This window comes from Drosophila tropicalis, unplaced genomic scaffold (genome assembly GCF_018151085.1).
Source record: "Drosophila tropicalis isolate 14030-0801.00 unplaced genomic scaffold, ASM1815108v1 contig_878, whole genome shotgun sequence".
Taxonomy (NCBI): Eukaryota; Metazoa; Arthropoda; class Insecta; order Diptera; family Drosophilidae; genus Drosophila; species Drosophila tropicalis.
In genome coordinates, this window is record NW_027173374.1 from 2,000,253 (window position 1) to 2,013,377 (window position 13,125).

General features: G+C 32.8%; 1 protein-coding gene and 1 long non-coding RNA gene across 4 annotated transcripts; both read left to right on the forward strand.

Moving 5' to 3' along the window:
• The first annotated feature begins 673 nt into the window (after positions 1 to 673).
• On the forward strand, positions 674 to 10,026 carry Mvl (Malvolio). Of its 3 annotated transcripts, none has more exons than XM_068301258.1 (12): positions 674 to 1,055; positions 3,161 to 3,389; positions 3,464 to 3,648; positions 3,715 to 3,879; positions 3,938 to 4,076; positions 5,031 to 5,186; positions 5,252 to 5,410; positions 5,484 to 5,920; positions 5,980 to 6,095; positions 6,163 to 6,254; positions 6,654 to 6,724; positions 8,509 to 8,855. In XM_068301258.1, exons 2-12 carry the CDS (start codon positions 3,162 to 3,164, stop codon positions 8,573 to 8,575), a joined length of 1,815 nt encoding a protein of 604 aa, XP_068157359.1. In that variant the 5' UTR covers positions 674 to 1,055; position 3,161; the 3' UTR covers positions 8,576 to 8,855. The 3 variants fall into 3 exon arrangements, with proteins under 3 accessions (XP_068157359.1, XP_068157357.1, XP_068157360.1); XM_068301256.1 differs by lacking the exon at positions 8,509 to 8,855 and adding an exon at positions 7,114 to 7,478; XM_068301259.1 differs by lacking the exon at positions 8,509 to 8,855 and adding an exon at positions 9,606 to 10,026 and having other exon boundaries at positions 675 to 1,055.
• Positions 10,027 to 11,913: 1,887 nt separating this feature from the next.
• LOC137585447 (uncharacterized) lies at positions 11,914 to 12,914 on the forward strand. Its single transcript, XR_011033568.1, has 3 exons — positions 11,914 to 11,987; positions 12,042 to 12,510; positions 12,567 to 12,914. It is a non-coding gene; the product is annotated as an uncharacterized lncRNA (long non-coding RNA).
• Positions 12,915 to 13,125: the final 211 nt, after the last annotated feature.

Here is a 13,125-nt window from a genome sequence, read left to right on the forward strand (position 1 = left end):
TAACCAACAACAACATCAATTAGTTGTAAAGGGCATGATTCATATGTATACATATCCATATACATATGTAAGTAAATTCATGTAGGTATAAGTAGTAATTTCTTGTTTGGATTGAAACAAAGAGAAAAAAAATTGATAACAAAAAATCGTTACTATATGTATGCTGCACGTTGAAGTGATAAAATCTGAAATGTTAGTTGTTATCACTGCCTCGGATCGACATTGAAGAACTGTCACTGTCGGAATCGGGAGTTTTATTGTGTGCCGATTACCTACCTACCTAGGCCATTTCCATTATTTTGGCATTAAGATAAGGTGTGCGTGCGTTTTGTGGGCAACGCTATGGACATGTTTCATTTTCATTGTCTATCAAAATTGGTTACAACTAGCTAACTGATAATAGAACCAGTCTGCAACTCTCTCTCTCTCTCTCTCTTTCTTTCGGATTTGGGAACAGTTGTGGTCTTACTGAAAATTTACAATCTGAGCCTGAGCAAATTTATCAGAAAATCCCCCATCAATCAGCTTCTCTCGGTCTCTCGCTCGCGCTCTGTGAAATTTCGACTCTTTTTCTCTCTTATCAACGCTTTAGAGAAATATGCAGGTTTTATAAATCCAATAAATAGCGCCTACAATAGCACTGGCTCACTCATTCAAAATTTGTTAGTGAGAGTAGACGTGGCGCGTCAGAAGAGGAAGCATAGTATCGACATTATCGGCGAAAACCTATCGTCATCGTCATTATCGGAGCAAACAGCTGGGAAAGAAAACGAAGAGGAAGCATACCAACTGAACGGAAAGACATTATTTGTCTGAAAAAGTTTTCCGTAGTAATTATTTATAATTCGGAAAAATTCTCCGAATTCCGGAAAACTTCTTCCGCGTTGCGAATTTATTGGGAACCAAACAAAGCGAGAAACACGTGTATAGAAAAATGAGAATATAGTGCAGAAAGTGCGAGTGCGTGCGTGTGTGTGTTTATATGTGTGATATATCAATAAATACAACAACAAATCATCTTTAATTTAAACGTCATCAGCAACAACAACCTCCAAGTAGGTTTTGGCTCTATTAATAAATGAAAATATAGATTTTTTTCCCCATTGTTGTTCTGGATTCAAGCTTAACCTTAATTGCTTCCGCTCCCTCTTCCTCCCCCTCTCTGGCCATCACTTTCTTTCTCTGATGGACACCGGTTGCTTGGGCGGGGAAAAAGTGTGGGGGAGCCAAGCCCACTAGCAGTAAATAAATTCTTAGTTCGACTGATAAGCAAAACGAACACAACTGCCAAAAAAGAAAAACAAAGTTTAATAACAATTCGTTTGGAAATTACAATTAGTCAAGCATGACAACAAAGCAAAAAGTTTAAATTCTCAGACTACATACATATATTACGTAGCGTATAATTATCTTGTGTTATGAAGCGCACTTAGCACGTCGTTAGTACCAAATTGGTTTTTCGTCAGAACACGAAATTGCTTAATAGTCATTAATAGTGGATCATATTCCCGGTTTATCTAAGTAAACATATGACGATAAAAAATAAACAAATCTGTAACTTGTAACTATCTGCTTAATCTCTTATTTTCCCCTTTATCAGTCTGAACAAATTAATTGAAGATTTTCAAGAGTGGGGAAGATTCAATTAATTTAAATAGTTTTTTATGACAAGTGTTTTCTTATTTTTGTTCAATTTAATCAATTAAATTGTTTATTTTGTTTGTCATTTCTTGATGACCAAGCAGGATTTGCGTATTTTCAAAATATATATAATTTTGGCGCAGTTCATGCAGACAAAGAAATATTTATGTATATATAAATGAGTAAACATTGAACAAAATTTGAAAAAAATGCTCAAAAGTGCTCACCTAATAACAATAAATATATAAACAGACATATGGCAGCGGTATATAGAGTAGAGATAGCTATACAGTTAGAAGTGGCAGTGGATAAGTCCACAACTGCGTAAATAACAATTTCCAACCTGCAGCTATGTTTTTGGTATACTGATACAATTACCTTAAACAATATATAAAAAAACAAAAGCAAACACTAGTCTAGTTGTTATCGTGTTCCTATAAAAGGCTTCAATGTGATCTGACTTGTTGCCTATGCAAACATTTTGGTCTGCTGGCTGCACTCATCGGATTGATGAAGTGATGTGGAATGATCAGAGGCCAGGCCAGGCTAGCCAAGGTAAACCACTCGGATGGATGGTATTTCTTCATACGATTTGCCTCTTGGTTTCTCATCACAATAAACATACAGATATATATACATATGTGTATACAGATTTTTATTGTGTTAAATGGCTTATTACACGCCAAAATGATATAACAAAATCAGCAAAAACAAAATAAAACGAAACGAATACCTAACCAAATCGACAAGTGTGTGAATAAACATCTTTTGCAGGTTATTGACTTACTTATTTTTTTTTTTTCTGTATTGCAACCCTTGAGTTATTAATGCAAATTGCAAAAAATTTAAATACAAAATATATTATTTGTTAAATTGCTTTTAATGACAACACCTGTATTTAAACGAAATTTGATTTAAAATTTATTAAATTTCGGCAATGGAATATCTTTATCGCTTCCAAAAACACGCCCCTACCAAATCTGTTGAAATTTTTTTAGCAGTTTATGATGTTATAAATATAATTCTTATCACCTGAAAAAAAAACTTCTTGTTCAATCGAATTCAATTTAATATTCGTTTGTTTTGGCTTATAAAAATTGTGATCCAGATATATTTTGTAATTATTACTATGGTTCAGCTGGCAAACTAAATATAGTAAATAACAACTATATAATTCAGATAATGCTAATTGAAGAGTAGGAGAATTTAGATTGCACAATAAAAAAAGACAAATGCAAAAACAAAGCTCAATCAAATCAATTCAAATTGTATGCGAATTATGTGTGAATTATACAATATATGGTCTGGTCTGACAACTGGGAGAACAATCAGCAAAAAGAAATACTATAATGTATATGGACTGTAGTATAAATAAATTAATAGCAATTTTTTTGTGTGCTGTTTGATGAATGTTAATTTATCAATTTGTGTAGTGTAAAGTGCCGGACAGTAAGCAGCAGTCACGGGTTTTCAGCCATTGACTTTTAATAAATTGTATCTTTTTCTCTGCATCTTTCAGAATGTCATCAAACGAGGCGTATCACAGAACAATTGACCCTGGTGCTGGTGGTGATAGCATCAACCGAGATCAGCCATCAGGATCAAACGGAAACGGTCCCAGCAGTTCAAGAGGAGGCAACAATGTGCTTCAAAATAATTTAAATGAAACAACATATCTTAAACCTGCCGCCAAACAGGCCTATTTCAGTGATGAGAAGGTCCTCATACCCGACGATGAACGCTCAAATGTAAGAATGACAACAAACTTTCCTTTTGTGACATGAAAATTCTTAATTTTCTCGTTGTCTCATTGATCTCATAGGTCGGTTTCAGTTTTCGCAAACTTTGGGCCTTCAGTGGACCCGGTTTTCTCATGTCCATTGCATATCTAGATCCCGGCAATGTTGAGTCAGATTTGCAATCTGGTGCAGCAGCTAAATATAAAATCTTATGGGTCTTGCTATGGGCTACAATCTTGGGTCTACTAATGCAACGCTTGGCTGCAAGGTAAGCACACTCTCTATATCAGTCGATCTGTCATTACATCTAATGTGACCTTCATTTACCTACCAGACTGGGCGTTGTTACCGGCTTGCATTTGGCCGAGATGTGCTATCGTCAATATAAACGTTTACCTCGTTGGATACTTTGGATTATGATTGAAATAGCCATCATTGGTTCTGATATGCAGGAAGTCATTGGCACTGCCATAGCCATCTATTTGTTATCCAATAAAGTGTAAGTCCCAATTAATTTCAATTCTTCTGAATTTGTATTAATTTGCTTGACAACTTAGTGTTCCTCTGTGGGGTGGCGTATTAATCACAATTGTGGATACATTTACGTTCCTATTTCTGGATAAATATGGCTTGCGAAAATTGGAGTTTCTGTTTGGATTTCTGATCACTGTTATGGCTATATCATTTGGCTATGAGGTAAGCAGCCGTTAACTGAAACAAAAATCCCCCCAGTTTGTTGCGAAACAATTGAAACAAAGCAAAGCAAAACAAAAGTGGGAGGGAATAGAAACCATATTATATATATATATATTTTTTTTTTTTTTTTTTTTTGAGCACGCTGTTTGTTAATTCTATTTGGTTTTGTCGTAAATTGTCATCTGTCTGTGTATGTATGTATGTCTGTGCCTGGAACAGGGGAGTACTTCCCCAAACGCCATATCTTTGCAGTTCATTTTCATTTTTACTAAGTTTCAGTTGTAACAATCTCCTATTCCATTTCAACTGCATTAAAGCTGTGTTTGCTGATAATGCGTTATTCTTTACTTTTTGTTTTTTGCGGGCAGAGCAACAACAGAGTCCAAAAGATTCCTCTGAGTCTTTAGTTTGATTAGATAAGCTGCATACATATATGTATGTACATACATGTGTTTGCATATTATTAGTCGAGAGCATATCATCAAATTAAGCACATGATGTCAGTGCGGAAATGAAATATACTGCAATATCATATGAATATTATAAGAGTACTTACATATACCATGACAGAAAGTAGTCCAGAAAGTCTATAAAAATGTCATCCATTTGTTTAAGAAAGAGTATTTTTGCATTCATTAAAAGAGAAAAAAAGAGGTTCAAAGTCAAAATTGTACATTTTTCTTATGATTTATCTGCGGGGATTTTGTTTAGAAAGTAAAGAAGATTATTAATTACAATTTAGGGGACTTCTTGGAATCTTTTATTGTTTATTTGTCTAGACTATTTTGTGTATTTGATGATGACTGTCAGACTGATGGGGGAAATACAATAAAAATATTAACACTTTTTGGGAATTATTTTTTGTCCCACAAATATTAATAAATAAACGGCATAAGCAATATATTTCGAGAACAGACAAAATAAACAATTCTTTTCATTTATTTATCTTTCCAGTACATTGTCTCGGCCCCTAATCAAGTTGAGGTAATTGAAGGCATGTTTATTCCGTGGTGCTCGGATTGCAATTCCGATGTACTTTTGCAAGCTGTGGGCGTGGTTGGTGCTGTCATTATGCCACATAATTTGTATTTACACTCGGCACTGGTTAAGGTAGAACGAACGCAATTGAATTTTTAAGCAACAAAAGTACTTAACTTTGTACTCTTTGATTTTAGTCTCGCGATGTTGATCGTCGCCAGCCAAAAAAAGTGAGCGAAGCCAATTTCTACTTCTTCATTGAGGCATCGGTGGCTTTGTTTGTATCCTTTATTATCAATCTCTTTGTTGTGGGTGTTTTTGCTCATGGCATGTATGGCAAAACAAATGCGGATGTGGTAAGTAGTATCTGATATGCAATTCACAAGAGACAATTTCACTGACGCATTTCCATTTGTTTGTCGATTTTAGCTGGAGGTTTGCCAAAACAAATCCATGTACGATGATGCCGTAGCCTCATTTGGCAATAATACAGCCATTATCGATGCAGATCTATACAAGGGAGGTCTCTTTTTGGGTTGCACCTTTGGTGCAGCAGCCATGTACATTTGGGGTGTGGGCATTTTGGCTGCTGGTCAGAGTTCAACAATGACTGGCACCTATGCTGGTCAATTCTCAATGGAGGGATTCCTCAACTTGCAATGGCCCCGCTGGTGTCGTGTGCTGGTCACGCGTCTTATTGCCATTATACCAACCTTTTGTTTGGCCATGTTTAGTAAAATGGAGGATTTAACCAATATGAACGATATACTAAATGCGGTCATGTCTCTGCAATTACCATTTGCTGCCATACCCACCATTGCGTTCACTTCGTGTGCGGCCATAATGGGTGACTTTGTCAATGGACTGTGAGTAGAGTGCCATAGAGTACAGCTTGAACTTGAGTAACAAACAATTTCCTTTTCAGGGGCAACAAAATAGTTTCCATATGCCTAACAATTGTGGTAATTGGCGTTAATTTGTATTTTGTGGTTAACCAAGTGGAGGCTATGCGAATTGAAGGAGGCTTATTGGCTTTAGTCTGTGAGTTGCATGTAATATTTTGCTACGAGCTAGCAGCTAATTAATTAATTTCTCTATTAATTTTTAGGTATATTTGCCATTTTATACATATTATTTAATATATATCTTGTGATACATATGGCTGCCTGCATGGGTAATCAGAGTCTAATGAACAGTCGGGTGAGTTGTATAACTATTAATTGTATTTCATATTAATAAATATAAGTAAATTAGTTAAAAGGAAAGAATTAAAGTGTCAATATGGATTTAATTACAAATTATCAGAGTATCAGAGCATGACGAATTCTATTAGATATTGGCGATTGATATTTCTATGATCATAAATTATTGAATCTCTTTTTTTTTTAAGTTTCCGTTTCTTATCAAGACTTTAATGATCACAAATCACTTTAACAAATTTGTTGAAATTTCTATCACTAAGGGTGGGCGGGTCGCTTTATCTTTTTACGTGACTGCCACAAAAGCTTAGTAAACACTTAATAGAATCAATTCCAGTACAAAATAAAAATAACTCTTCATATTCTTTAACTATTGGTTTTTTCTTTCTATTTCTTTCAGTGGGTCCAACGGTTTGTGTTACCAAGCCAAAATAGTTTTTCGATAAAGAATGCCAATTCAACGTATGCCAGGTATGTCGATGTTCCAGAATCGTCTCCACCCATTTACACTTGACATCAGAACAACCAAACAACAACAACAACATCAACAACACAATACTACTCACCTCTGATCTAAACTTTTTAGGCTTGTCTATTTGGTCTATTATGTATACCTTTACTATCCGCTGTTGTCCTAGTGTTTATTTCTAATGCACAACACTTTTAGATGCTCTCTTTCCGCCTCTCTCTACTACTACTACTACTACTACTCTGTCTACTATTTTTCCTTTTACTATTCGTTTGTGATCCTTCTTCTTTTCTACTTCATGTGGTTACTTCTTTGTCGTTTTCTAACTCCCACAAACATGAAACTAATACTGAAATCCAAACAATTATTGCCTTCTCGAATTATTTCACAGTGATGTTACCATAGTTGTAGGCGATTCTTCTTCTACTAACACTAACACAATTAACAAAGGTCTCGATACGGTATCGGAAAAAAGTGACACAAAAAAGTAAATGATCAAACTGCTGATATATAGCATAACTAATTGTGATACTAACAATACAAATCACGCACTAAAATTTATCAATATAAATGTATAAATATAGTTAAAAATAGGGCTTAAGAGATTTACAAAGACAATTTTTGGTAAGTCTTCAGAGTGGTGTGCCTATATAATTCATATAATACTCATTGAATTGTTTATCAATACATTTGTTGCAGTGTTTATACTTAAGCCATGGCTTAATTAAGGTATGATAAATAAAGTTTTTAATGATATGATTGTCAGTCATATAAGTGTTTCTATTATGGGCCACAGCAACAGGTTACAAAAAAAAGGGATCAATTTAGAATTAAGAAAGCATTTCATTTAACTTTTCTTAGTTAAGTTAAAATATATTTATATAAATAATCTTAACATTCATGGAACAAAATGTGCTTTTGACTAACTAAAGCTTAAACCGACATAAGTTACAACTAATAAAGACAGCTTTAAGTAAGTCAACTATTGAATGTTGTTAATTTTAAGTAATTTTAAATTAGTTTTAAACGGTTTTGGTATGTTACTAAAAAAAAAACACTTTATGGCTATCATTTTGGTTTGGCTCCTACTAAAAGTGACAAAGTAATAATTAAAATTGTTGTTGCTAATATATAAATGTGTATGTAATTATACAATTTTCTTTCATTATATGTGATCGCCAACAATTCTACTATCTGTGTATCTGTACGTGTTTGTGTGTGTGTGCGTGTGTGTGACACTCTCTTATACAACATTGTACACTATTACTCTTATACTTCATGTGTGCCACAACACCAACAACAACTATCTCCACTACTGATTCTATCGATCTATTGGAATTTTTTAAATATTTTTTATTTTATAATTGAAAATGGGGGAAAAAAAACTGTCAAAACAAATGTACAAAAAAAAAAAAACCAACAAAATTCTCAAAATTCGCACAAAATTCTATCACGCCGCATCACAACAATTAATTGATGTGAATTATGTATTGTTTATATATTTGGAAATGGATTTTTTGGCAATGGTACAAATTTTATTTGTATATACAAAAAAAATATTAATAAAATGAAAAAAAAAACAAGAATTGGTCATAATATGCAAAGTTTTAATGCAACTTAACTGAAGGCTAAACAAAAATCCATTTTGACTGACCATTTTTTTTTCTCGTGCTGCCAACTATTTTGTTCTATTTTCTCTTTGCCTGTCTAACAAATCGACTGGGTCTATGCTCCTAACTGCCAATCAACCAAATAATCTATGCCTGCCTTTCCGATGGATATCCAGCGAGCTGACCCTTAATGATAATGGAATCTCAATTAATTCTAGATACAATACTCAACCGAATCAATAGATCTATTTATATATATATATATTTTGAGTTGAATGCAAACACCTTTTGTAATTTATGTAATGAATTTAATTCTAATTTTTAAGTATTTTCTGCTTAAATAAGTTTTTGTTTCTCTATTCCTTTTTTTTTTTTTTAACTTAATTTATTATTGTTGATGCTATTGTCCGCAGTTTGTTTGTCTAGATCGATTTTAGTTTCTAGTTGTTAAATATAAACAAATTAAAATAAATAAATTTCCTTAGTCAATGTAATTAATAATAAACAAATATACATATATTTTCATCGTTGGTTGTGATTGATTGTTTATTAGTTTTTTCTTTAATTTGTTTGGTCGTTTATTTCAATTTGTCACTAATTGACTAAAGCATAAGCTAACACTTAAACTAATTCAAAGAATAGGATAAGCAGTCATAGTGAGAAAAGTAAAAATGTTAGGAGGTAAAAAGCAAATAAAATCTGAAATCAGAATATATATATGTAGTTATATATTTTATGTTAAGTATTCTGTATAATAATTGGCCAGAGAGAAACACAAATCCAAAGAATTTTGATTACAAAGAAGTAAATAAATAATAATAATTTGTTGTTGCTTTTATTTGTGTAAGAGACTTGTACAAATTTTGTGTTATTTTGAAAAGAAAGTAAAGAAAATCGCTGTAGATATGGCAACAAATTATTTAAGTTATAAGATCCTGTTGAGGGTTCCCACGAATTTGATAACATATGTACATTTCTGTCGGATCTACTATTTTACCAGTTTTCGTTTATTTAGCATATTTTTAGGAAAAATATCGAGTGTTTAGCCTAAAGTTTGAGTTTGGTGTTGAAATTTGATCAACTTGTTATCTTTTACTTCCCCAATTAGAGAATGCAACAGACAATGAGGTCTCTATATTTGTAGCATACTTTGCAGTTCATAGTGAAAACTTACCTTAACTCACCTAAACACATACACACACACACACACATGCAATCCGTAATGTATTCATGGAACTTATTGTCTATTTTGTTTTCTATTTATCTTTCACAGAATCGCCACAAATGCCGATACAGATGGCGATATTGTGGACGGTGAAGAGGATGCGTAGCCATTACTGTGCTGCACTGATTCCGATGGCAGTGAGGAGATTTGTTTTAGCAGCAACAACAATGAAATCGATTGTCCTAGCAGCAATGCCAATGGCCATGTAATCATCAGCTAGCATTGGTTTCATGATTATCGTCATGATTATTGCACAAACAAATCACTCAACAATGGACCAAATGTGGCAAGGATTTCCATTAACCAAATGAACAATGTTCATTTGGCATGGAAACGGATTTGTGTCTATTGTTGCTTCGGATAATTTTGTAAAGTTTTCGTAGAAAACCAAAAAATGGGAATCAGTGTAACATACAATAACAATTATTAGGATTGCAATGGAAAAGACAAGTTAAAGGCGTATTAAAAAGAGAAAAAACTAAAACCTACTTGAAATAATTATCTAAAATTATATAAAATAAGGCTGTGAGATCAACTGAGAACATCAACAAGATAAAAGAAATGTATAAAAATCGCTTTTTAACGTCGCAAACAGAAAGAAAAAAACCAAACTAAATTATTTGTGTGAAAAATTGTGAGCATTTCATGTGAATTGTGTGAATATTTATTATCTTAAATCCTACAATCAATTTAAATATTTTTAATGTATGTATTTTATATTACTTCATTTTAAATCCTAAGAATCCTTGCTATTTTAAATGTACGTTCAGTTTTATTTTAATTCAATCTCTCTTGGATAATGTTTCAAAAATTGTTGTGTATAAAAAAAAAAATGTCAAATAAAATAAAAATTCTATAAATTTAAAGTAAGATAGACTATTTTTTGATTTGAATTGCTTTTAATAATTAAAATCATATAAAATTTAAAGCCATTCTTAACACTTAATATCTATTTATCTTCGAATAATTAGAAATTTCATTTAATAAGTACACCTAAAGTACTAAATGGTGTGTGTCTAAAAAAACAAGAGTCAAGCGAAGAGTATGTGTCAATTACCTCTTTATATTGTATACAAGTGCAAATCTGTATAATAAGTAGCTAATACGTAACACCCTTCAGTTAGTTAAATGACCCCATTGAATCTTGTTAATGAAAGTGAAACTTAATGAGGCAATCATTTGCTAAATAACACAATTGATTCTATGAATTAAGTTTGAAGCGAGATCGAGAGGCGTCAAAAGTAGTTAATAGTAGGCGTAATAATTGTTACAGCATTACCCATAATATGGAAACATTTAGCCGGAAAGTGTGACTGATCAGATTAAACTTGATTTGATAAGATAAGATGATATTAAGATATAAATATTGAATCATTGTTTCTTCGCTCAGATATTCATAGATATCCAGGTGGTAATAATATTTATATTAATCTCAGTGGTCATTTGTAGTTCCCTTTATTTTGAGCTTAAATAAATTTCTCATTTAATTTCGATTTGGTAAATATACTTTTAAGAGATCTACATTTGTGATTGCAAAAACTCAAGAGTTTCGTTCTTGGGTTTTGGCAAGTCCATGGCCAATGGAAATCTCCAGGGCCAGGTAAAACCTTCCTTCACCAACTTAATGGCTAGCACTTAAAATTATTCCCAAATAAAAGACTCTAACAATGAATTTGGTTTTTACCATAGATTTTACAAGTTCTACAGGATCTTTACGATGAGTAACCGCACAAAGCTTTTCTATTCGAAACCAGTTTAAGCTTCACGCTTTTATATGAAAGTCGTGCATTAAACTATTCAGTCTAAAAGGAAACATCATTGCGCTAACTTGGCCACAAATATGGGCTATACGATTAATCTTTGAACTATAACTACTGCTTGCGTCACTTTGTATACTTATAGTATTTCCCCCTGTGGTTTTAACCAATTCACATCAGCTTTGCCGCCAACATCTAACGGACATGAATACATACATTTCCTGTATGGTCAATCATAAAAATTTGATGAGAAACGGATCCACATAGTCGGATTCCCCTATAATGTGCAGATTACCCATAATCAAAGAATTTTCAAAAATGATCTAGAAGGGAATTCACTGAGTTAAAAAGCCCGCAAATGCCAGGGGTAAGACTAAGAACCAACTAGTTCATTCATAGTCAGCATGAATCGATGTCGAAGAGTTCAACAACTGCCAGGTACATGTGTACCTATTAGATTGGCATATATTATTAACTAATCATTGAGCAATTTCTCTTCTTCTATGGATCATTGCAAAGCTTTCATCATTGTTAGATAATTAAACTAGTTTAAGCTTGAGAACTATTATTAGGTTCGATACATGAGCATGTAGTGTCCGAGAGAACATCATGGAGAACAGTTGGATAATTTTTATACTGGCAGCACTTCAAATGACTCAATGTTTTCAACTACGTAACTATAAATAATGTTATTATTTCTATTTGCTAATAAAGTTAGTTCATTTAGGGTCTGATATCAGAAGATGCCAATTTTCGGATGCCAGTTGCATTACGAATAGCATGAATTATGTATTAAAGCGGTATGGTAAAATCGGTATACCCGAATTGAAATTGCCGCCATTAACCTCCGCCAAAGTGGATGACGGTGAAGTCGTTGAGAATGACAAGAAAAAACTTATTTGGTATCATGTGAAAGGTACAAATATGATGGCCTATGGCTTGGAAAATACAACAATCACAAAAGTCAAAACTGATTGGAAACAAAAGTCTCTAGATATATATGGGCATATACCAAATCTGATGGCAAAAATGAATTACAGCATAAAAACGAGAATTCTATCATTTGCCTTGCAGTCCACGGGACATGGATCGGTGGCAGTTAAGAATTTGCGATTTCTTTCTAGAAGTTCATTTATCATCGATAATCGAGGATATGCGAGGATATATCGACTGGCTGTTAACACCAAAATTGATAGGTATAATTTGGCCCTCCAAAAGATTTTGCTCATTTAAGTAATAATCTATTTTCCAGACCTGTTTTCGATTTGACCTATGTCAACGAGGATAATACAGATCTCGCAATTGTGCTGAATGATGTGATAAACGACAATTGGCAAGATGTTTGGGCCGAAGTGATGCCAGTTTTTGAAAATATGTTGCAACATAGTTTCATTACCCATGCCAATAATATATTTTCCTCTGCAACGTATTTGGATTTGTTTTTGCCGGAAGATGAAGAGTAATTGTGGTGCTTAAATTCAATAATAGTTAATAAACATTGAAGTAGGTTTTATCATATCGACACTAAACCATTAACTATATTCGGTGATGGTTTAGAACAGTCAAAATAAATATTTAGACACTCAGTTTGTTTATTTAATTTATTTCTATCAATGCTAATCTTAAATTTAATTTATATCCAAAGTATTTAGTTTTTATTGTCAATTGTAAAGATAATTGTTTCGAATGTTAAATACTTTGTTAAAGCCAAAGCACTGCAAAAACGAATGCAGTTATTATTTTAATTAAGTTGACATTATTTTCGAATAAAGCTTTAAAAAATCAGATCAAAATGGCTTCCATTTGGACTC

Excerpts from the sequence above, each read along its gene's own strand:
- Mvl (XM_068301256.1), top strand. The coding sequence starts at position 3,162 with ATGTCATCAAACGAGGCGTATCACAGAACAATTGACCCTGGTGCTGGT. Across the intron at positions 3,649-3,714 it reads ATGCAACGCTTGGCTGCAAG|ACTGGGCGTTGTTACCGGCT; the intron begins GTAAGCACACTC and ends TTTACCTACCAG. Across the intron at positions 5,411-5,483 it reads GCAAAACAAATGCGGATGTG|CTGGAGGTTTGCCAAAACAA; the intron begins GTAAGTAGTATC and ends TGTCGATTTTAG.